Here is a 26,800-nt window from a genome sequence, read left to right on the forward strand (position 1 = left end):
GCTTACAGGCAACAGACCTCCGCCTACGGCGTCGGTCTGTTTCCAAGCAACAAGCTTTCGAAATCTGTTATAAAATTTTTTCGAACAATTATCAATGTCCTTGGGTTATTACTACTGATAATAAATGATCATGCAAAATTTTAAAAGAATTGGTACAGTACTTTCTATTTTAGAAATTCACAAAAAAGTATATGAATTTCGTACTTTTACCTGCTTCTACACTAGGATAGCCCCTTAAGGCAGTGAACAGTTTTTTACTAAAAGACCGCCCCTCGTAAACCAATTACTCATATCGCCGCATCATCTGTATTTCATCTTCGCTTTCGAAGGTAGATATCACATTTTTCGACAGTTTTAGCACCTCTCAATTATCGTGGCTTTTTCATAATTGAAAATAAGCTGGAACTAACTAGTTCAAATGATCTATTAAATCAACGGTAAACTACATGTTGTTTCTTCTCTCTCACTCTTGTTTGTTGGCAAACGTTTCAATTATTATACGGGGTATACACATTTCACAATAAATCAAATCAAATGTGAGTAATTAGTGTAGACAAAAAAGAATAGTAGTGTGATTATACGACAAATTTTGAGAGTACTAAAAATAAACATACAGTATGATATAAAAGTATGGAATAAATTCAGCATTAGTGGAAGTTCATCACTGGAATAAATTCACTTCAGAAACAAATGACTTTTTCAAAAAAATCTTAAAACACGCAAGTAGCGCATCCAGGGGGGTTTTGGGGGTTAACCCACCCCCAGGCCATATAAAAGCCATATAAAGAATAGTAGGAAAATGTAACTTGTCTTTCACAAACAATATAAAAAAAATTCGGTGCTCAAGTCAACCCCCCCTTGGACATCCTGTAGAAATAATTATGTAAATTTTTATATTACTGAATAAAGAATTGAAGAACCTTTCAAATGAGCAAGCACACGACCCCTATTCTCATTAAAAAAAATTATCGATTACGTCATCACGCCCAGATGGATGATGTCACTAATATACCATATATGTCACAATATCATAACTTAAAAATAAAAATCGACCTGTTTCGGGATTTTCCTTAAAGTCGCCGGTTTACGAAAAAACGAATTTATTCCTTTCATTTGCACCATACTGTATACACATGCAAAGGTGGAAAATAGTGTCGCGCAAGCTTGATTAGCAATTAAAAAACAAAGGAGTTTTGAATATTGTATTGCAAAAAACTCTTCGGGATTTCATCAATCGATGTGTAAAGAATATCTACCTACCTTGGCAACATTCAGATTTTCAGTTTTTCACATAGTTTTTGAGGGTTAAAAATGGTCGAAAAACTATCAACTTAATAGAAAAGTCACTAAAGGTCTTTTCTGTTTGGAATAATCCAAAAAACCTAAAAAAAAACTTTGTTTCATGCAAAAAAAAATAATTTTATAAAAAAAAACGTTTAAAAGCTTTTTGACCCACTTTTGGTCCTGGCAACATGCAAATTTGTCAAAAGGGGTCCTTTTTGAGTAAGATTGTGCAAAAAATCCAAATCGGAATATTTTTCCTAGCGGATGCGCAGTGGCTTTCTGGACTAAGTAGTTCCTCTTTTTATCTGACAATCGTATAACTAACATTGCTCTTTCTGTTGTGGCGAGTTTATTCATATTTGCCTTGATTAGGGTACATGTTTGACATCCATATGTAGTGTTGCCAGGTCCGATTTATTTTTAATCCGTACATAAGCAAAAACAAATCGGGATTTAGGGTTGTACATCGGGACAAATAAACAACAATAGTTCAGTAAATGACCGTTTTGGAGTGTAATTTTCAGAGTCAACTCTGCATTGCATGAAAGTTTACCGGTTAGGAGTGCTTAGTTTTGAAAAAAAAATGTTTTTATAGTAAAAAAAATGTTTTTATAGTAAAAAAAAATTTCATACAATATTGGAAAATGGCCTTTTTTCAAAATAACTTAAGAAGTATTAGGGATACTAAAAATCTCAAGGAGTAAAAAGTAAGTAGGTTTCGCTTTTATAAATATGTATGATAGATTCATTTTGTTTTTCTGTAAGACAAAAATTGGTTCAAATATGGCTGTTCATATTTTGCATACACTTGTGATTAGTGACTCGTTCAGGCCCTTTCAATCATGTAAAAAATACATAAGTAAAGTCAATTGTTTGTAAAGGGGTAACGATTAATTTCATTTGGGGTGCTAAGTAGGGGGAGATTTTCACGATTTTTTTACCAAAAAAAAGTCAACTTGATTTTGAGCATAACTCGCTTAGTTTTGATGCTAGAAACTTTTTTAATACATAAAAATAAAGCTTTATTAAAAAAGTTTTAATTGGTTTTTCCCGAAAAGTGCTTCATTTCTTGGTTGTTTCACGTTGAAATATTTGATTTGGAATTTGACGAATAAGAACGTATTTTTCATGAGCTACAACTTTGCTTTTGCTGGGTCTATAGACTTTACGAGTTCACAATTTTTTTCATTTTTTTATATTATGCTACAATTTTACTAAGAATATTTTTTTCGATCAAATACTTACTTTTTGGGTTATTTGTGAAAATCGCCAGAAAACGTGATTTTTTTGTCTAAAAATAAACATTTACAATCGTAAATAACTCGAAAAGTATTAACTAAGTTAAAATTCAATAGAACTAAAACTGCTTAGAATTAGTCAATTTATCCATCTCCGGACTTATTTTAAACGCGCGGTTTTTCACCCCAAACTAGGGGTGACTGTCACCCCCCGAGTAAAAGCAACCAACGGCACAAGCCGTCCAAATTTTCATGCAGTTCGGAGTTGATCCTGAAAATTACACGGTATCGCCCGTATTTCCCGTTCATTTACTGGACTACAAGGTGTTTCTATAATCTGTATTTTAATCCTACATAATAATAATCAGACGAAATTACAAAAAAAATCGTTGATTTAGTAAATTATTTATGTTTTATTAAAATTATATTTTTCATTCGATTTTGCTGCTTTTAGGAGTGCCTTGTTTTTATAACATAGTTATAAAATTCACTGCAAGTCCTGAAATTGGTTTCGTGGGTGAAAATCGGGACATTTAGTGTCCCGATCAGGTACAAATCGGTACGCGTCCCCAGACCCCTGAAAATCGGGACGTCCCGCGCAAATCGGGACACCTGGCAACGGTATCCATATGTCATGATAAGAAGGATGCACTGATTGAACACTTTGCTCCTTAAATAGGAAGCATATCACAAAGCTCAAAATAGAGGTGAATTGTCAATCACAATCATACATCCTGGCCTTATCGTTGTGCATCTTCGATTCAAAAACAGTTAGTAGGAATATGTATGAATATGGGACTATCTATGAGGGGGAAAAGACCTCCGAAACCGGTATAGACTCTTCCTGCACTTTCCGATTTAACCAGAGTATTATGCAGCTGCTGCATTTTCGTGTTGCAAAAAAATTGAAAATGTTTATACATTTTTAATTCATTTACTCTTTTGTAGGAGTATTAAGGAATCTTTCTTGTTGGAACTTTTACCACGCTGAGCAGATGAGTTGTGAATTATTTAAAATTCTCTCATCTTAATTTCCTCGGCATCCTGTATGATTTATATTTTTTGAAAATCTCGGGCGGTTGTAACCAAAGAAAGTATGCCACCTGTTGTCAATCTGGTGGTATGGGAACGATATTTATTGTCGTTTTCTGTGCTACTTCGATTTATAACTTACTTTGTTTTTCGGTAGATGGCTCTAGTTCATTCGTGACATTTCTTTCTTTGCAATAGGGAAAGGAAAGGCCCAAATTGTGATGCCTGGGGAAATCGGAGAGAAGAGGATATGGAAATACTGATGAGGGGAAAGGACCTCCGAAACCGGTATAGACTCTTCCTGCACTCTCCGATTTAACCAGAGCATTATGCAGCTGCTGCATTTTCGTGTTGCAAAGAAATTGAAAATGTTTATACATTTTTATTTAGTATGAGTTGAGTTAGTTCAGTCAAGAATTAAGAAATATCTAAGGTTTTTATTTAAAAACACGAGAGAGGAAATACGTAAATCAAAACGAACACCCACTGAATTCAATTTTTATTGGTCGTATATTTTGATTAAGTACATTGTTAACTGAGCTATAAATGCTACAAAATACAAAAGATCAATTTAAAGTGAAACTGAAATTAACGACAACACGGAGCCAGAAATTATAGAATAAATGGCAATTAAAATACCCAATAACATTATAACAACTACCTTGAGATGTGCCAGGTGATCCTGATCATTTTCCTAAGTTACCAGTGGAGTACACACTAGCTTTATATCATTAAATAAATAATAATTTTTAATTATTATTTACACTGTTTCCAATTAAGAAAATGGTTATGGTAGGGGAGGCTAAGCGGGGATTTTTGCAGTTACTCGAGCGCATCAGAAAATCACATGGGAAGATACCTTGTACCCTGTAAATGTACCCCTACCATATATTGGCTCTTAATACAGGGGAGTTCGTTAAGGGAGGTTCGAAAAAAAAATCTGTCGTTAGAAAAACTCGAAATTGTAGACCAGGACTAATCTGTAAAAAAAAACGTGTATTTTGGATGTGAGAGGTGGCATTCGGATTTTTGCAGATAAAGTTAGGTGACACCTTCAGTAATAATAATAATAATTGACTTTGCTCCTTCTCAAATATACCCGGAACATTAATAAAAAAAATTAAAATATTTAAAAATTTCGAAAAACATCGATTTTTTCTGCTTTCTTTGCTTACAACTTTAAAACAATTCGTTTTGGAACAAAGTCGTACAGAAATAAAATGAAGATAATTGAATTTTGTATCATATACGACTGGTCAAAATGTCTTAAGGTATTACCTTTTCTGCAATATAGCAATAAATACAAAATAAGGGCGCAAAATACGCCTGTTGTTATTCAAAGTTGCTTAACCACTTTGGTGGCACTTAGAACCTTAGTAATTCGCTTAGAAAATTCTTATGACTTACTTAAATGGTCTACCAAATTTAATTAAAATCGACCTAATAGATTTTGCATAATAAATTTGCAATGTAAATGTTTTTAAAAAAGTTCAAATTTTTTAAAATCTTTCTGAACAAAAAGTATACCATTTAGAAGTTAACTAATTTTTTTACATATAAAAAGTTGCTCTACCTATCTAATACATTTTACAGAATTAAAATCGGATTATTTAAGGGGCCTCAGCAATGTTTTAAAATTATAAACAATTTTTTGGCTTATAAACAAATAGCTTTGTTTAATAATAAAAAAAAAAATTTTAGCAATGCAAATAATTAAAACTGGTATAATTTAATTTAAACTTTCAAATGTTGCCAGCAGAATTGCTATTTTATTTTTTAATCACAAGTTATTCTCGTTCAAAAATTGCAATTTTTCGATTTTTTGAATGTTTCACCGCGTTTATCTCGAAAACTATGCCTCCTACGAAAAAACTTGTAAGAACATTTTTTTGCTTAGAATTATCCAAGAAATACAAAAAATGTTTTATTTTGCGAAAAATAGATGTTGTGTAATTCCTCAAGTTCTTTGTTTATAACAATTTTATCGACATCCGGATCAACTGTTACCCAAAAAATTCGTGTTCTACGGGTCAAAATACATAAAAAAACTTGGGTAAGTCCATCTAAATAAAGGAGCCCGTAGCACCCCCTTCTGGACACAGCACTAATTTGTTTATAAGCCAAAAAATTGTTTATAACTTTAAAAAATTGCTGAGGCTGCTTAAAGAATCCGATTTCAATTCTGTGAAGTGCATTAGATAGGTGGAGTGCTTCTTTATATGTAAAAAAATTGGCAAATCTTTGTATGTTCTAGTTTTTGTTGTGCAAGATTTTAAAAAAATTTAATTTTTAAAAAAAAGTTTAGATTGCAAAATTATTATGCAAAATCTAGTTAAGTCAATTTTAATGAAATTTGGTGGACGGTTTTAGCACAATACAAAAATTTTCTAAGCGAATTAGGAAGGTTCCAAGTGTAACCTAAGTGATGGAAAAACATTGAATAAGGACAGGCTTGTTTTGCCCCCTTATTTTATATTTATTGCTATTTTGCAGCAAGGGTGTTAAATTAAGACATTTTTAACCCATCGTATCTGATAGAAAATTTAATTATCTTTGTTTTATTCCCATGACTTTGTTCTAAAATGAATCGTTTTAAAGTTATAAGCAAAGAAAGTGGAAAAAACGAAATTATTTAAAATTTTTAAATATTTTATTTTTTTTTATTAATGTTCCGAGCATATTTGAGGAGCATAAGCCAATTATTATTAACGAAGTTATCACCTAACTTTATCCGCAAAAATCCGAATGCCACCTCTCACATCCACCTAAAAACAGATCCTTCCTAGTCTATAGTCAGATTAATTTAAGGTAAGTTAAGAACATGTAGAACAGTGTATGTATATTTCAAAAATCTGACAATTTCAGCGGGGCGTAAGAAAATGTATGAGTTACAAAGTTTCACAAAAAAAGCGAATATTTCGCAAAATTAACGTCTGATCGAAAAACTGAAAAATACGTGTTAAATATTTTTCAAAAATCTATTGAATAATACCAAACACGACTCCACACAAAGAGTTGTGGGGGTAAATGCAGATATAAACATTAGTTGACAGAGATGTCGCCATCAGCAACATAAAGATGGCAATTTTGTTCAGTTTTTGAATATTTTTGGACAACAGTTACTTGTATATTCGCTTAAATTATTCATTAATTTAATTAACAGGATTATTTTTTCACTATCTATGTATTCAGTGATTACAATAATTTATGTACAATACAATAAAAACCAATAATCGAGGAAAGAGAAAAAGTGATAAAGTGATTTTAATAATATACTGGTACTATGGAACGAGTAGTAGGGGAGTGCAATTAGAACGAAAAGATACAATGTTTCGGAAAAAATCAAACAAGGTTATATTTTTCTAAAACTTTTTTTGTTAGTTTATAAATATGTTAAAGTAAAAAGTTCTACTCGCAAATTTCGCCGCTAATTTTTTATTAATTGTTTAAACAATAACAATTGTTTTGTATAAATAATGTTAAGAATATGGGTGAATTCAACATTTTATTTTAATAAAAAATGTTTTTATTTTAGTTTTGATTATGATGAACCCGAATCTAACATTACAATTTGCAAATTCAAAATGGCGGATTCAAAATGGCGGATTTTTTCCTAAAAATCCTTAAAAAGTAGTTGTAAAATCCGAATTTTTTTTATAAAACCTGTTTGTTTACATATATGTGGATATTTTTGAGAGGTTGCTGAACCTGAATCAAATTTTGATAATTTAAATTAAAAATTGGCAGATCCAAAATGGCGGATAACTTAAAAAATAGTTGTAAAATCATAATTTCTTTCCAAAATGTATTTATTTCTACATATTATATTTATTTTTCAGAGCTTTGATAAACCTAACTTAAATGTTAATATTATAAACTATAAAATGGCGAATCCAAAATGCGGATTTCCTAAAAAGAACATAAAAAAGAACATTTTTCTAAAACATTTATTGTCTTTATTTTTAACAGGTTATTGAATCTGAATTAAAGATTAAAAATGTAAATTTCAAAATGGCGGATCCAAAATGGCGGATATTTAAATGAAAAACAAGTAGAATCCAATCAAACAAATATGGAATTTCATTCTTAAAAAAAGGTAAACAAATAATTTTCACAATAATATTAAAAATTAAAATGTATTAGAAAGAATATTAAAAAAAAAACAAATTTTCGATTAGAAGGATATAATTACATATTGGAACATAGTTTTTAATTCCAAACAACTTTTCTTTATAAAAATTTTCGATATTGTGAAATATAAAGGTACTTTACTCTCGAGTGAAATTCATATTTTTTGACATACCTCGTACAAAATTAACAAAATTTGATATTTGATTGGTTGCATCTTATGTTATATACGATGGAGAGTATTTTATAAAGAATAACTTTTTTCCGAAAAACTGATATTAAAAAAGTTATCAATAGGTTCCAAGTTTCGCAGACATACTGTATAAGAGGTAAAAAAATTTTTTTTGTTGAACATTTAGTATTGTTGAAGCTTATTATTAAATGTATTTTAGGTAAGTTTTACAGAAAAAAGTTTTGATCACTCTGTATATACATTTTTTCAGCTGGTAATTTTCGGTTTTTGTATTACATTTTTGTTATCTTTCTTAGTTTTCTCAAAAATAAATTGTTTATTTCATTTTTAAACTAAAATAATTCAGTGTTTTTAAAGATTACATCCCAAGCTTAAAAAAAAAATAGCAAAAAAATTGTATTAGATTTATTCAAACTTGAGTAATACCGTCTTAAAGTGGTGGGAATTCTGTAAAATTAAAAAGTTTTCAAAAATTACATTTTTTGAGACATCGTATTATTTGAATTAAATTTTTGAGATTTTTTTTTAATGAAACATCGTTTATTAAGATGATTGAGAGGTAAGTTGTACAAATTTGAGAGTTTTATAAGTAAAATTGTATTAGTTACACATTTTTAAATCATTTTAAACAAAATTCATGTAAGGCTCATTTTCCGCCCACACCGTACTTATGTCCATACACTTTATTTCTTTTTATTACAACCATAAGACAGCTTATTTCATCTTCTTTCATGTCCAATTTGTAAAATTTCTTTTGATCCATTATTTAAAGAATTACATTAAAAAAACTCCACCGTGCACTTCTTCCAACGCTAGTTTACAGTGCGCCAATGTGTGTGAGAAGGGTGACTTTAGCGTTATAAATAAAAAATTACAGAAGCTAGAGATTTAATTTTAGAAAAATCTTTGTATAAGGTTTTTTTTGTAAAATTTTCTGAATTTTTCAATGGTCATGTCAGTTTTTTTCGAAAAATTATATTTTCGGAGTTATTTAAAGAAACATCTAACTTCGCTGTTCATTTGTTTAATAAAAAATGAAGCACCCACTTCTCGAGTAGAACTTTTTGATATGTTGTTTATTACACATTTCTTAATGTAATTACAAAAAGTTTTATCTTGTTTGATTTTTTCCGAAGTGAAAATCTAAATGCACTTCCCTATAGATAAATTTTGAACATCTTTAACAACTAAAATCGTTGTTTACCTACCCTGCATGGCTTATTGAAATTTAGTATAGGTAGAGGGATAAATAGGTACTGGTAGCCAGGGTTGGCTTAAGAATTATTTAAAATTAAGGATTGTAATTATAGGTTTTAGACAGTAAAAAATAATAGATTATTTTTTGCAACTGAAAAATTGAACAGATATAACAATAAAACTGAACAGATATATCTTCTGTAAATTTATTTTGTACGTTTTCTGGTATGTTTTATACATTATTTCTTCAGTTATATATATTTCTCCAAGAAAGTAACGCACCACCTTAAAAATTGATCATTTTTAATGTCTCGAATTTCCTAAACCTGTTGTCCAATTTAAGTGATTTTTTAACAGGTTATAGTCATATCCTTTAACAATATCTTTGTAATAATATTGTTGATAGACAGGTAAATTGTCATTATATACCGAGTGTACCAATCAAACTGTGATTTTTTCTCAAAGTTCACGTCACCCTGTGGAATATTCTAGCATTTATAAAATACTAAAATTAAAACCCAACTATAGCTTCATGTTTTTTTAAATTCTAATCTTTGATTCATTTGCTTATGTGGGATAATAAAAAAGTTAGGTACTTTTACAACTAGCCTTTTTTTCGTCAATACAGGGTGTTTTTAAATAAGTATGGCAAACTTTAAGGGGTAATTCTGCATGAAAAAATAATGAGAGTTTATTGTAAAATCGTATGTCCGCAAATTTCATTTCCAAGATAGGGGGTGTTGAAATTTTCTTACAAACTGACGATTTATTAATTGCTCTAAAACTGGTTGAGATATGCAAATGGAATTTGGTGTGTTTTAAGAGGAAGTTATTGTACATTTTTTGACATACAATTAAGAATGTTTTGTTCACCATTGTATATCAAAAAATGCGCAATAACTACTTCTTAAAACCCACCAAATTTCATTTATATCTTAACCGGTTTTAGAGCAATAAATAAATCGTCGGTTTGTAAGAAAAAATTCAACATCCTGTATCTCGGAAACGGAGTTTTTGCGGACATACGTTTATAAAGCAAACTGTCATTATTTTTTATGCAGAATTACCCCTTAAAGTTTGCCATACTTATTTAAAAACACCCTGTATTGACAAAAACAAGGCTAGTTGGTAAAGTATTTGCCTAACTTTTGTATTATCCAACATAAGCGAATGAATCAAACAGAATGTTAAGAAAACATGAGGCTATAGTTTGGTTTTAATTTCAGTATTTTATAAATGCTAGAATATTCCACAGGCAACGCGAACTTTGAGAAAAAATCACAGTTTGATTGGTACACCCGGTAAACAATGACAATTTACCTGTCTAGCAACAATATTATTACAGAGATATTATTAAATATTAAGGCTATAACATTTTAAAAAGATCACTTAATATTAAATCGGACAACAGGTTTAGGAAATTCGTGATATCAAAAATGACCAACTTTTAATGTGGTGCCTTATTTTCTTGGAGAAGTGTGTTTACAATGACCATTAAAAACTTCATAAAATAACTAATAGTGATTAGCACGTCACTGGTAAACGTCGGATAATCCGATTTAAATATAAACCAGATCAACATGAAAATGTCTAGGTTATAATTTCGTCACAAACATCACCCAAGTGTTTACAAATTTTTCCCGAGGACGCAAAGACGTAGGTCTACGTGCATTGCACACATGCCTGAAGATATTTTTAAACCTGACGGAAAATTATATCTTCAGCTGGTTGATATCTGAAATCTGTCATTTTAACGTGATATATAAATCATCGATAACATTAGTGGATTATGATATTTCGCATTTGTGTTTTAATGTTTACATTTTAGAAAATCATCATTTTTTAGAACGACACTGAAAATTGGAATTGATCTCAAATAGTATCATCAATCTTTCGAATTTTTTGTTGCTTTTGATTTAACAATTCTTTAATAAATCATCTTTTTTAACAATACACTGGTATGTTTATTTCTATTCTAATAAGGCACAGATTTTCACATTTTTTAACTTGATAGTTGATGAGTTTTTCTAACTTGATGATCATCATTCTCTTATACCTTATTAATCCCCTTTACCAACATGTCTTGCCTAAGCGTCTTCCACCAGGTATTCTTTGGTCTTTTTCTCACAATCCTTCCAGGAATCTGCACTTTAGCAATTCTTCGTTTGGGTGATTTACGTCTCGACGTCGAACATGGCCAAACCATCTTAACCTACGCTCTCTCATTTTGGCATTAATTGGTGCCACTCCTAGACTTCCCCTAATATACTCATTTTTAATTTTATCCTTTTTGTCACTCCACACATCCATCTAAGCATTCTCATTCCTGCCAGATGCATTCGTTGTTCCCCTTTCTTTTTAACTGCCCAACATTCAAGTCCGTACATCTTAGCCGGTCTTGTGGCTGTTTTATGGAATTATTCCTTCAGCTTCATTGTAATTTTTCTGTCACAAAGCACCCAACTCGTTTCCTTCCACTTTATCCATCAAACCCTAATTCTACCGAATTCATCTCCATCTATTTTTCCATTCTGACCGATCCTAAGTACGTAAAACTATTACTTTTCACAATTATTTCACCATCCAAACATAGCATTTTATCTGCAGTAACTCCATCTTTAAATGAACATACCAAATACATACTCTGTTTTTCTCCTACTAAGTTTTAAACCTTTTTCCTCAAGAGCATGTCTCCACTGTTCTAGTTTTTGTTCGAAGTCTCTTTCACTATTTCCTACTAACAGTACATCATCAGTATTCATTAAGCACCCATCAGTATTCATTAAAACTAATGAAAATACATAAGGACTAAGCACCAAGCCTTGGTGCAATCTTACTCTCAGATGAAATGTATCAGTCTCTCCCACACTTGTCCTAACTTACTAACATTGGTTGGTATTCATTAGGGACTCCTCTCTGATTAAGTGCCCACCACAGAATCTGTTGAGGAATTCTATCATATGCTTTCTCAACATCAATGAATACCATATATGAGCGCTTGTTTCTTTATTCCTGTATCATATATTTCGGTATCGCCGTATCCGTCTATCAATTACTCTCTCCCATATTGTCATCGTGTGACTCAAGTAGTTTTATGGCCATGTAGTTTGTCCATTGTTGTACATCTACCTTGTTTTTGTAAACATGTACTAATATATTGCTTCTCCATTTGTCTGGCATTTGTCCAACTTCCATAATTCTATTAAATAAACCTTTTAACCATGATATAATGAAACCGAAGATATGACACCACGCAGCTCCTGTCAAATGTCAAGTGAGGTCAATACGTGATGATCCCGACATTTTTATCATTTGTTGTTGTTTGTTTCTGCTATTTATATAACAGGTTAAACATTTGGAAAAACTGGTTGTCAGAAACGAGTTCAATTGCCTCTACAATACCTCCTTATAGAAAATAATTCTAAAAATGACCATCATTATATAGCTATTTCTCAATTAGAACAAAATGAGATCGATACTGAAATAATCTCACAGAATGGTGAAGATGACCATAAAAGAATCGGTAGATATGGAAACAGGAAGATATAATCTAAGAAATTGTGATCAAACTAAAAAGCCTTCACACCAATTTCCACTGCAGAACAAGTTACAGATGTGATGACCAAACCTCTAACGAAAATAAGATTCCACATCCTCTCAAAGACGGGACTGATGTAGATGCGAAAAACCTTTTTAATAACGGAAAGTATTGAAATTTAGTAGGTATTAATAAGGTTTTTCTCATTGTATTCAGTGAATGTCATAATTACGTTAATGTGATAATAATTTTAATGAAAACCTCACTATTTTAAGTGCACATCTTCAATAAATCCATAATTCACAAAAGTTTATATCCATTACTTTATCACTACGTTTCGTAAAAAGAAATTTAACATAAATAATCCGTAATTTTGTTACCAGAATGCTTCCACTCTTCATGTTATCCATAGATTATTTCAAATTGGCGCCGCTACCTAGTCACGTATTGACGTCATGCGCAGAACCGAACGAATTTAAACACTTTGGTGTCATATCTCCTAAATTTATTGTATCATGCTGTTAACCAACTTGTTCCTGTCTCTACTAATGCTCTCCTTACTTCCCCAGGAATATCATCTAGTCCAACTGCTTTTTCTTTCTTTATTTGTTGAAGTGCTTGAACCACTTCCTCATTTGTTGTTTTGTTGACCATTGCTGCTACTGTCTCCGTTAATTCAACTGGATTTCTGTCAAACTCTTCATTTAATAGACTGTCGAAATACTTTTTCCATCTCTTTTTGACATCCTTTTTGTGAATTAGTACATATTTTATTAACTAACTTGATGGTAAAAGAAAATTGATTAGCTTGATGATAAAAGAAATTAAATAGGTAAGCTCAGAAGAACATTGTTAAATGTCACTTTATGCATTGTTCACGTAAGATAAAATACAACAAAATTAGCACTTACATAAAAAAAACTGAACGTAAACTTTTTTATACTCAAATGATAGACAGAGTTTACGAGAAAATGAACAAAGAAGTTTATTACACTATTAAAACTGCAGAAATCAAGGCACAGGAATACGAGGTTTTATGAACTGTTAGATTAATATAATTCCTGTGTTTTTACAAACAACAAAATTGTAGGTGGCAGTCTTTTGAACTCTTAAAGATATTTTTAGCAACAGATGCGAATCAAATAAATTGTGGACATCATGTTAACATAACAACATTATGGAATATAGCAATAAATATCGGAGTAAAATGTTCAAATTTACTTGAGGGAATGAATCATAGGATAAAATCGTCTTCAGTATCTTGGCATGTATCTGAATCGATGACAATCATGAACAAAATAGAAACAGAAAACATGTACAGTCCGTACAATATAGATACCGTTACACGTCATCCGCGTCATAGCGCGTGACGTCACATGATACCAACACGAAATATTTAAGTCGTAGGTGTGTTCCTTTTTAGAATCGTTTAGCTGAGTAGCAGGGCCGTAACTACGATGTTGGGGGCCCCGGGGCAAACGTAATCTGGGGCCCCCTACCTCCAGCGCAAGGAGGGTCCGAAAAAATCTTTGAATTTAACCCCTTTAAAACGCATTTTCCTTCCTGTGTGAACATCACACTCTCTTCTTTCTTGTTTTTTTTTCAGCATGTCCTGCAATAATTATAAAATTAGCAGCGCTAATGAATACATCTTCATCTGTATCTGACATTGTGGACGGATTATCAACGAATGCGTTCGTTCGATACAATGTAAATGGTCTTACTTTGTAGCGAACGAATAACCAAGCGAACTACCAAGCAAACGTAAATGCACCTTAAGGTGCCTTAAGCAACTGCAGTGTGATATCAACACACTCAGTGAAGCTGGTCAGTTTACTGGTGGGACTGATCCTAATGTGCTCATTCTATCTTACCCTTACCCTTCTTTTCAAAATGTGGTACCATGTGGTTCCTTTCACATACCAAGATGTGGTCTGGGAAAATTGCTTAAGACAAAGTAGCTGGGCTGGGACCTGGGGCCCCTATTCCGGTTGCATTTTATTTTTTATTTCGCCAAAATAACTAATTTCCTCAGCAACAATTTATATCTGTACGAAAGGTATCGGGGGCCCCAGCTTAGCCCAGGTCCCCTCTCTAATGGCATTTTAGGTTTTATTACGTCGAAGTAACTAATTTCCTAACTAATAATTAAAATTTGTACGATAAGGTCTCGGGGGTCCCAGCTTAGCTCAGGCCTCAGGGCCCCTGTTCTGTTCCAATTGCATTTTAGTCGAAAAGACTAATTTCCCCAGTGAAAAATTAAAACTTTATGTTGCTGTCTTTTTAAAATTGTGTCATTTGAAAATATTTCGTTGAAATCGGCTTTTAAATTACATATTTTTATTTTCCTCGTTAAAATCTATGCACGGTAAACCAAAAGGGGGCCTCTGCGGGGCCCCCCTTGGCCCCGGGGCATTGCCCCGGTTGCCCCAATGGTAGTTACGGCCCTGCTGAGTAGGCACACTGAAATTACAGCCACTGAACATGATTATACACGCGTAGAAATAATATTGGAAGATTTTTATTAATGTAAATTTAAAGAAACATACTTGTTTCATTTAGTTTGTTCAAGTGGAATATAAAGCGTTTTTATAAAGCACACTTGTTTGGTTTGGATTACACTCTAATTCGATCGAACAAAGGTGACATTTTGGCATAAATTGGTAATATTTTTATTTGACAGTTGCGGTATTGACACTTCAGATTTGTTTTTATTCTTTACTATAAGTATTTGTTTTATTATATTTATTTACATTGAATATTAATTTGTTTTGTTGTATAATCCACTTCGCAATAATTATGTGATATATTTGATTTAAAATGAATTCAAGAATTTTTTGTAATTGGGCAACAATGTCAATTTAGATCTCTGACGTAAATACATAATTACGTATAACGGTATCTATATTGTACGGACTGTAGTAGATTTAAAACTTAACATCATCTATCGATTTGTAGACAGTACATCAAAATCGTATTTGGATGAACAACTGTATTATTAAAAAAAGTATTTATCAAACGTATTTAGGGCATAAAAATAAGGAAGAATAAAAGAGCAAAAAATCATGAGCTTTTATCATCAAGTTAAATATCGATATTATTTTTAAAGATTTCATATAAAAACAAATGCAACAAGTGCAAAATAAACAATTCTATATATATAATCTACACCTATGCCAAGTGTGACTTCTGTCATAAATAAGACATTGATAGATTGAGGTAGAGGTAGCAGACACAGATAGAGAAAGAAGACAAAAGCTATCTTCTACCGTTGATTGAGGTATTGGTATCCCAATACCTCAATCAACGCTTCTACTTACTAATACAGTAGCAAACTTGTTTACCAAATAATATACACAGATAAAAAAAACAAGTAGGTATACAAAAAACGAAAGTAAACATTTAATTATAATATGTATATAAATTCCTTTGTAAAAATTATATAGATGGGTCAGATAGGTTGGAGTTTCAAGAAACGTTTAAATTAACACAGTATTAGGTATTAACAGAACATGCAGTTCTACATACCGAAAAATTAAAATTGTATTTAACCTCAACAAGATGAAGAACATGTAGTGAACGTGATTTTACAATCATACAGAAGAACCAAATAACAGAAATGTACTAATTTGTTCTTCTTCTTGATTGTTTGATATGTTCGTAACGACTTATATGTTTGTAATATATTATCTTATGATAATGTGATAGACAATAATGATTAAAAACTTGTGAACTTGTGTGAACCGTTTATGACTCCATTATACGAATACTTACTTGATACTTTGGAGCCTCGTCTGAATGACTCGTATAGTGTTTTTGCATCTGAGTATACGTAGCTGATGAATTTGCCTTCTTTTGCTTGGTTGAAAAACCTGGACACTCGAATCAAATCTGGACCCTGTAACAAAAATACATAACTATAGTGTTGTGAAGACTAATCAGATGAAATCAGCTACATATTAAGATGACATAGAGCAGCGGTTCTCAATCTTTTTGTGTCATGTACCACCAAATACTTTTTATTATTTTTGGTACCACCTAACTGAAATACATATCTAACTAGGTGATCTAATTAACTATAATAGTGGTGCCGATTTTGGCTGTTTTTGCGTTTGGTGTACCACCTCAAAAAATGAAATGTACCACCAGTGGTACATGTACCACAGATTGAGAACCGCTGACATAGAGTATATAAATATATAAACCGGTGATTGGGCTTTAACCTATTATTCCAGTAAGACTGGAGATTAAGTCTAGAATAGATTCCAGTCTAAGTCCAGTATTACTAGGAGAGCAAGACTAGCAAAGTGTTCGACCGGTGTATTATTTCTATCACTACATATAGATGCCAAACCTGAACCCTAACCAAGGCAAATATGAATAAACTAGCCACAACAGAAAGAGCAATGTTAGGTATACGGCTGTCAGATAAAATGAGGAACGACTGGGTAAGATCAAAAGCAAAAGTCGAGGACATAACAACAGAAGTTGCCAAACTTAAATGGAGCTTCGCAGGCCACATTGCCAGACAAAAAGACCAACGTTGGAATGCAACAATACAACACTGGAGACCTTACGAAAGTAAACGACCGAGAGGAATACCACAGATGAGATGGGTTGATGTTATTAAAAGAGTAGCCGGAACAAATTAAAATGTTTTACTCAGGATAGAGACCGATGGTAGGAATTGGGAGAGGCCTATGTCCAAACGTGGACGACACAAGGCTAAGAAGAAGAAGAAGAAGAAGTAGTATCCATACTTTATAATTTCAAAACTTCACCCTGTGTTATTCATAATACAACCTACATGATATACAGGGTGTTAGTAAATAAGTATGAAAAATTTTAAGGGCTAATTCTACATGCAAAATTAATGCCGGTTTGCTTTATAAACATATGTCTGCAAATACTTAGTTTCCGAGATACGGGGTGTTGAAATTTTTATTTCAAACTGCCAATTTATTTATTGCTCTAAGACCAGTTGAGCTATGAAAATGAAATTTGGTGAGTTTTAGGAGGTAGTTATTACGCATTTTTTGACAGACAATTAAGTATTTTGTATTCATCATTGGCGCGCCTACGGGTAATGGTCTGAATTTTTTTAAAGAAAAAAATAGTATGCCACTGAGATATTTCGAATTAAAAATTATTTTTAAATTCCACGTCTAATTTATGATTAAAAACCTTTCTTGCCTTTTTTGCATATGGTGCACCGTTTTTATGCAGAAAAATAAAACATCTTGACGCGTATTTTTCATTTTTTGAATACATTATCAAGAAATATCCAATAATAATACTAAACTGGAACAGTAACAGAAAATATTACTAATAAGATTTTAAATAGGTGCAGAGCTACAACAAATGTTAAAAAAGACCTCCTTTAGAAATTATAGAAGAATTTTATATTCATCATTGGCGCGCATACGGGTAATGGTCTGAATTTTTTTAAGAGAAAAATAGTACGCCACTGATATATGTCAAATTAAAAATCATTTTTGAATTGCTGGTCCAATTTACGACAAAAAATCTTTCTTGCCTTTTTTTATATGCGCGCCGTTTTTATGTAAAAAAATAAAATATCTTAACGTTTACAAAGTATTTGAACTAAGTTTCTATGCATATGGAAACTACCTCAAATACTTTGTAAGTGTTAAGATGTTTTATTTTTTTGTATGAAAACGGCGCCTCGCATGAAAAAAAGGTAAGAAAGATTTTTTGTCGTAAACTGAACGAGGAATTCAAAAATGGTTTTAGTTTGACATATCTCAGTGGCGTACTATTTTTTTCTTCAAAAAATTCAGACCATTACCCGTTCGCGCGCAATGATGAATATAAAATTCTTCTGTTACCTGTAAAGGAGATCATTTTAAACATTTTTTGCAGCTTTGCACCTAGTTGAAATCTTATTAGTAATATTTTCTGTTATTGTTGTAGTTTAGTATTATTATATTGGATAGTTCTTGATGATGTATTAAGAAATGAAAAATACGCGCCAAGATGTTTTATTTTTCTGCATAGAAACGGTACATTATATGAAAAAAAGGCAAGAAAAGTTTTTTATGAAAAATTAAACGAGGAATTTAAAAATAATTTTTAATTTGAAATATCCCAGTGGCGTACTATTTTTTTCTTTAAAAAGATTCAGACTATTACCCGTATGCGCGCCAATGATGAATACAAAATTCTTAATTGTATGTCAAAAAATGCGTAATAGCTACGTCCTAAAACACACCAAATTTTATTTTCATACCTCAACTGGTTTTAGAGCAATAAATAAATTGGCAGTTTGAAATAAAAATTTCAACACCCCGTATCTCGCAAACGAAGCACTTTCGGACATATGTTTATAGAGCAAACCGGCATTATTTTTTCATGTAGAATTAGCCCTTAAAATTTTTCATACTTATTTACTAACACCCTGTTCGCTGAAATTAGGTTATTAATGTCTGGTTGCACCAACAGATCTTAAGCTCCAGCTTAGGTAAGCTCTACTTATAGATAGGGCCTCCTTGAGTATCACTTACGTTGCACCATAATTTTAGATTCTTATCTTATTATCAATTATATCTATTATTATATTATGGTATTCTTATTGTAATATATTATAATTATATTATATTAATTCTTATGATATTCTCGACTTAAGCTTAAGATCTGTTGGTGCAACCAGGCATTAGCAGCTTTTATAAATATACAGGGTGTTCCATTAAAAATAAAGCTTACAGACTATGCTAGGCTTGCGTGAATCGCCCTGTACATTTACATTTATGTTTAAGGACAGAAATAATTTTATTCCATAAGTGTCGTTCACACTGTATATCACACCATTTCTAATCAAACAGCGAATAGGTAATGAGAGAATTTTATATAATCTTGTCTTCACTTCTCACTTGCAGTTGATGTACCGAAGCTTTGTGACCACGGATGAAAGCAACTGACATAAACAGGTCCAAACAATAATGGATTACGGATTTCTTGCCTTTCTGGATTTTAGCCAGAAATAGACAGTGACCTACTAACATCTCCTGCAAAACAGAGTAATCGTTTCTGTTCTGTGATCGATGGAGACGGTAGAAAAACAAGTATAGACAGTTTTTTGTTCAGAAATTTTAGTCCAGGGCGGATCTGTTTTGAGATGGACGTTAAGAGGTGACTCAAATTTTTTTGCAGAAATTGCTTGAAAATGAATCAAATAATAATATTTGAGTTATCCTCCCTCTCAAAAAGGTCCGGAAAATTGTTTAAATAATTAAAATGTCAAGATTTGAAGGAAAAATTCGATTATTTTCTTGGTTTTTTGATTATAACTTTAAAAGTATTCATTTCCGAGAAAAGTTGTACTGACATAAAAGTTGCGAAATTCAATTTACTACAATATAGAATTAGTTAGAAATTTAAAAAATAGTCACCCTAGTTGCAAAATAGCAATAATTGCGAAAAAAAACATACAAAAACAAGTATTCGCATTTTACGTTTTTAAGCCATTTATGCTACACTTAGGACCTTCATATTTCAACCAGAAAAACTTTATGATGCAGTAAAACAATACTTTAAATTTCATTAAGATCGGTTCAATAGATTTTGCAAAATAAATTTTGCAATACAGCTTTCGCAAAAAAAATTCATTTTTTCAAAATGTTACAGGACTGAAAATAAAGCAGATAGCAAGTTGAATTTTTTTTTGCTTATAGAAGTGTACTGTACCTTTCATTTGCAATTTTCAAAATTAAAATCGATTAATTACCACGGCGTCAGAAAATTTTTGAAATAAACAATAATTTTTGGTGCTACGCGCAGGACAGCGGTGTTCGATTCACACAGGTTGATTTCCACCAAAATTTCTTCCAATCTTTATCTAATATATTATTTTCTTACTCTATATTTTGTTGTATTTTAATTTTTTAATTCCACAAAAATCAAACTAATTTTATTATTGTTTGTGAAATATTGTTTAAACAATTGCATATGTTTAAAAATAATAAACTTTTATTATTTAAGTTAAAATATATGAACAAAGAAAGTTTTTGCTAATAAAAGTGTTATTTCAAAGGATAGAGTATGTGTTTTTATTTTGCAATAAACAAATTTATTTATTTATATCGAAATGTCATAAAAATTAAAATGTATCAATCATTATAAAAGGTCATTGGAATGCCCAATCAGAGCAACCTATCCGCTGTCCTGCGCGTAGCACCAATAATTAATGTTTATTTAAAAAAATTCTTGACGCCGTGGTGTTAAGCGATTTTAATTTTGCAAAATTGCAAATGAAAGGTACAGTACACTTCTATATGCAAAAAAATTTTCAACTTGCTATCTGCTTTATTTTCAGTCCTGTAACATTTTGAAAAAATGAATTTTTTTTACGAAAGCTGGATTGCAAAATTTATTTTGCAAAATCTATTGAACCGATCTTAATGAAATTTACAGTATTGTTTTATTGTATCATAAAATTTTTCAGGGTGAAATATGAAGGTCCTAAGTGTAGCATAAATGGTTGAAAAACGTAAAATGCGAATACTTGTTTTTGTATATTTTTTTCACAATTATTGCTATTTTGCAACAAGGGTGACTATTTCTTAAATTTTTAACCAATTCTATATTGTAGAAAATTTAATTACGCAACTTTTATGTCAATACAACTTTTCTCGGAAATGAATACTTTTAAAGTTATAATCAGAAAACCAAGAAAAAAATCGAATTTTTCCTTAATTTTTTTACATTTTGATTATTTAAACAATGTTCCGGACCTTTTTGAGAGGGATGATAACTCAAATATTATTATTTGATTTATTTTCAAGCAATTTCTGCAAAAAAATTTGAGTGACCTCTCAACGTCCAAATGTACTAATATTTTTACAGATGCGCCCTGGTCTATTTGGCGATTGGGTCGTTCTGAATAATAGATTAGTTTTGTATAAGTGTATATTCAAATGGATAACATTATTTTGAATATAAAAAACACTGAAAATATTTTTTGAAGTTATACTTCTTTAGGCACGAGGGTGAATTTTTACATTCCCTGGCGCATGCGCACACCGACAGTATGGTATTAGTCGCTACATCTTTTAAGTTATGTAGCGCAAATAAGGTGTGCGTGAAAAGAATATATTATTAGTGTTTTTAATAAATGGGTGGTTCGCCAAAATTAGCGACATATTGTGTAACTCGCTTTTTTCTTAAGTCCTTTACATACTGTGTTTCAAATTATATTGCCAAAGTTAAGTTATACAATAGATGAATCTTAGTATGCCACTTAACAATAATTAAAAAAAAAAGTATTTTTACAAGCATTTTATGCAATTTTAATGTCAAAATATCAACTCCGAGGCTATAACCCACCTTGTTTTTGAAGTTATACTTCTTTACGGGCGTAATGACGGTGAAATTTTATATGGGAAAACCTAGCGACCGGGCGCATGCGCATTATAACTTTGTTCTGATTGGATGTTCAAATGACATGACAAAAATTATCCAATATGGCAGCTGTGGACAGCTGTGGGACTGTGGTTTGGTTATAATGTATGCTTGTTGCGTTTTAAAATTTGTAGGAAGAGAAACAACAAACAAAAAGTTAATTAATGGTTATACTGCCTTTTTAAACAGTTTTCATATTATATTTTTGGACTTATTTACATAGAAAAGATGATTGTTGCATGCCAATGTGAAAGCTCATCAAACTGACTAGTATGAGTGCCGCAGATCTCGCTTATTCAAAGCTAAAGAATCTTTCACTGGTAAGTGTTTTATAAATAGTTGATCAAATTTTGTTATGATATTTGAACATAGCCACTTTGCACGACGCAAGTGATTGCGAAATTTATTAGTCGTTATACGGGCTCCGATACCTACCTTGAACCTACCAAAATACATAAGTAGTATGTAATACTTTTATTTACATAATTTGATTACTATCAAAATTTCTATCAATATTCACCTAATATATTTTTTCAATTCTAAATCATTTCAATTCAAAATCAAAATAATTGGATTTACATCAGGTTTGCAACAGGTTGTTGCAGTCTATCATAGAAAGTTACCGGAACATCATCTATAGTGTAATTACGTAGCTGTCAATAAAACCATATTTTTTCTCCACACTCAAACATTTATTTACCATCGTCGATCGAGAAGAAGCGGACAAAGGGGCATTACAAAACAATTCGATCCTGAGATCTACGTCGAATTGTCCACCGTCAAAGGCGTTCTTTAAGTCAATCAGAGATAGAAAGGCTAGTCTATTATACTCTAGCGATTTCTCAGTAATTTGATTTTTGACGAATATTGCATCTTTACACGATCTTCTAGTACGAAAACCCTATTGTTTTTCTACTATACTGTATTTGACAAATTGATATCTCTGCAGTTTTCTGGCTGGTTTTTATCTCCTTTGCTGAACAGTAGAATTATTAGTCCGCTCATTCTCCATGCTTCCAGTAGTTTATTGTTAAACTCCACCTGCAGTTTTGTTGGGTGGATCGAGTAACTCGACAGAAGTGTTGGCAGTCTCAATCCAGAATAAAGGAGGAAGGGTCTACACTACAGCCAGGTTAGACCATACTGATAGACTATAAAACCATACAGACATAGAAACAGGATTATGCCTCGGAACAGATTTTCCAAACCAAAAAATTTCAAAATTGCATGAATTGGCTAATGAAGCGAAGGAATAAAAAAAATTGTAGAGCAGTGTAATCAGTGCAATAAACATTTCTACATTACTTTATTACTTTTCACGTCGATAAATTATATTTCTTGGCTAGCTGGAAAAACTTGAAATTCTCATGTAAGTGTTCTGTTGATTATCTTCTAAAACCTCGATAGACAATCATGTGTCAGACAAAACTAGTAACAAATTATTTTCATGTAAATAAAATGACTAATAATATCCTGTAACATATGCACTATGCAAACTTTGAAATGTTTTTAGAGTCGATCGTAAAATTTATGGGAATAGTTTTACGGTTGTTAACCAATAGTATTAACCGAGAGTTAATCATCTTATGATTGAAAATGGTCCAATATGACTAAATATTCTGATATGCATCTGATCTTATAAGTATTTAAAGTATGTTTCTGACGCTGATCGTATTTCGTTAACCTTTAACTACCCGCGCATCAAGTTATAACATAACTACACGCGTGGCGTACTTTATACGCCACAAGAAAATACACTTAAAAACAGCGGTTTTGTTTAATTTTTTTTTGAAAAAATACGCTTAGTTGTTTGCTATAAACCTTATTCGGCATCAGTGAATACTTGGAATTCCTTCTCAATAAGCCAATTGGGATTTATAACTGGAATTATGGAATAACTGGATTCCATGATAAATAAAATAACTAATAAAAAATTGTTTGAAATGTGATTTTTTACAGGAGAAAAAGTATTGTTTATAAAGAAAAATATATTTTGTGCTATAATGACTAAAAAACAATTGAAATATGTACTTATATTACGACTTATATTAATATAATTGTGGCGTATATTGTCCACCACCGGAAACAACAAATAGTAAACTGTAAATTACGATCTTCCCAGAACGCCGATTATAACGAAACTAAAACCAAATTATAAAGCACATTCCAGTGATAGGTTAGAGAGATAAACAAGGTCAAAAATTAAATTTTTAAATATATTTACAGTAGAATTTTTATATCTGGCGTACAAAATACGTCAGCGCGTGTATAATCATTTAAAACAAATGTGGCACCCCTGTAAGGTTACGTTCACTACGGAGACCATCGCATGGTATCCTACCCTAGGGCCTAGCCTAGAGCATAGTATCTTACTCTTCATATTCGTTAATTCTGGCATTCAAAATAGTACATTTATTTTACATACATACATAGCGATCGATAATATAAACTGCTCGTCAAAAGTTAGGGATATAGAAAACTATGCTCAATTTTCGTAGTTAATTTTTTCGCGAACAGATTAACGGATTTCGCTAATTTATTTTTTTATTATATAGTCGGTTCGCTAAACTCAGACGCAACTGGCTAGATATTTTAGTCGATAATTTTTTTGTTTTTTGTCAATTTTGCAAAAATTGGCAAAATTACTAACTATTTAGTGATTATTAACTATTTAGTAATTATTTTTTGCCAATTTTACTAAAATTGGCAAAATTACCGACTAAAATATCTAGGAAGTTGCGTCTGAGTTTAGCGAACAGACTATATTAGATTTTTCTTTAGTATTTACACAGTTATACAATGGTTTACTCAAACTTTTTTTCTACTTATACCAGGTGGAACAAAAGAAATGTTTTTCTTATGATATTTTTGTGACACCCTGTAGGGTGGACGAGGTACAAATGTTAGTATACATCGAAATCGTATTTTAGTCTTATGTTTTGTGAACATTTTGTTTTTTGAATGTCCCTGATATCTTTAGAAACAAAAAAAAATGACGGTTTTGTAATTTAACATGCGTTTTAACCGAAACAAAAGTTTGAGACACCTTGTAGGGAGGAAAAGACACAAAGGCGAGTATACAGTATACCTCAATGTTATGTTGTAGTCTCATATTTTGTGAATATTTTATTTTTTTCATTTCTCTGATATCGTTAATAACAAAAAAACTTTACGATATCACGATCGCTCTGAAATTTGACCAATCTGAGCGTAGTGAGAAACGTTCAACAGTTGTTTCTATTCTCTTTTGTAAGTTACTCTGCGATTCAAAAACATATTCCGGGGTGCATCACTTTTTGATTTGACAGATAAAAAAAGAATGTGTGTGTACTTTGTACGCACGTAAGAAGTTATACTTCTATTATATGATTTCTTAAAAATAAATATATTTTAAACAGTTTGTTTTAATTTTTTTTAAACACCAAACTAATTTTGTGCTTACCGCTTTCAAAAAAATTAAAAAAAGTATAGGATTGCTCTGGATTCGAACTCAAGACCTCTCGATCTCTGGTCGAATTCTATACCAAATACGCTACGAGGACTGTGTCTGTATCGGTTTGGACGTACCTAATGACAATTCACGGTAACAAACAGACAAGATAATAAATATTCAATAAAATGTTTTAATAATACTCATCTTACTCCTGAGGAAGACAAATCCAAAGACACAAAAATTATAATAAATATATTTACTAAAAACACTAATATATTTTTTTCACACCTTTTCTTGCACTGATATATTTATACATAACTTGAAAGATAGCAACTAAACGCCATACTGTCTGTGTGTGTATGCGAATGCGCGCAGTATTATGAAATTTTACTCTCAATTGCGCCTAAAAAGTATAATTTCAAAACGAAATTGAAAATAAAACTTGACAAAACTTTAAACGCGTTTTTCTTTAAACTGCTTTTTTCAAAGGCAGTGGAAATTTTAATTCAAAAACTACTTAACCTGAAATTTTGTATATTATATTTTCTTGAGACATTTCGTGAGGTAACGCTGTCGAGACATTTTTTGTTTTATGCTTATATTTTGTATAACAATAATAAACATGTTGATTTTCACCCTCTAATTTTTTGTCGTATCAATTAAAGAAACAAAAATAAAGATAGAGATGGAATAAAGCTACAACTCCCTAGTCGTTACAACTTACTTTGTAATTGTAGGTATCCGATTGGTTGTTCAAGTTGATTGGAGCACTTATAGGTGGAGTAGACTTACAGCCACAACAACCGCACATGTTCACTTCTCTTCGGTAAAGTTTTCGAACAGTTCACGACACAACTTTTAAAGTTTTCCTAAAGTTTTCTTAGCACTGTATTTAATATTTTTAAAAACCGTTACGGATTTGAAAGTTGTTGACTCAATATATATTTGTTCTGGAAAATAGAATTTGGTAAACTTGGAAGGAAAATTGGGTCAGTGTCAAATGAAAGTCGATATCGGGTTGGGTAACAATGAGCTCAGCTTTGTGAAATTTATTTTATACTATATAGGTATTGATTGATTTTCGAAGAAGTATTAAATTTAAATAAAAGCAATCTGGAAAATGAATAAAAATTATTTTATAAAACTCCGTAACTCCCTTTTTCATACACAATATCCAGGTCAGAATACTGAATATTTAAATACTAAGAGTGGGAAAACAATAATTAATTTTTGTAATTTATTATTCTAAATGGGAAATAAGCCCAATTTAACTTAAAAAAAGAATTTATTGACGTTTCGACTTCCAAGTCGGACATCGTTATCAAAATACAAAATATTAC

General features: G+C 31.3%; 1 protein-coding gene across 13 annotated transcripts in view; it reads right to left on the reverse strand.

Annotated features, from left to right (window-relative positions):
* The window catches only part of LOC114333162 (long-chain-fatty-acid--CoA ligase 6), a 176,428-nt gene that overhangs the window by 38,781 nt on the left and 110,847 nt on the right, over positions 1-26,800 (reverse strand). For 9 of the 13 annotated variants that reach the window (XR_007700395.1, XR_007700396.1, XM_028282995.2 and 6 more), the window contains exon 3: positions 16,385-16,508. Coding sequence is in view for 11 of the 13 variants with exons in the window: in XM_028282995.2 (XP_028138796.1) it covers positions 16,385-16,508 (124 nt within the window). In the remaining 2 variants the exon portion in view is untranslated. Of the gene's footprint in view, positions 1-16,384; positions 16,509-26,184; positions 26,411-26,800 lie in introns of all 13 variants that reach the window. The other 4 variants (XM_028283002.2, XM_050659764.1, XM_028283004.2 and 1 more) reach the window with 1 other exon arrangement.

This window comes from Diabrotica virgifera, chromosome 8 (genome assembly GCF_917563875.1).
Source record: "Diabrotica virgifera virgifera chromosome 8, PGI_DIABVI_V3a".
NCBI classification, from domain to species: domain Eukaryota; kingdom Metazoa; phylum Arthropoda; class Insecta; order Coleoptera; family Chrysomelidae; genus Diabrotica; species Diabrotica virgifera.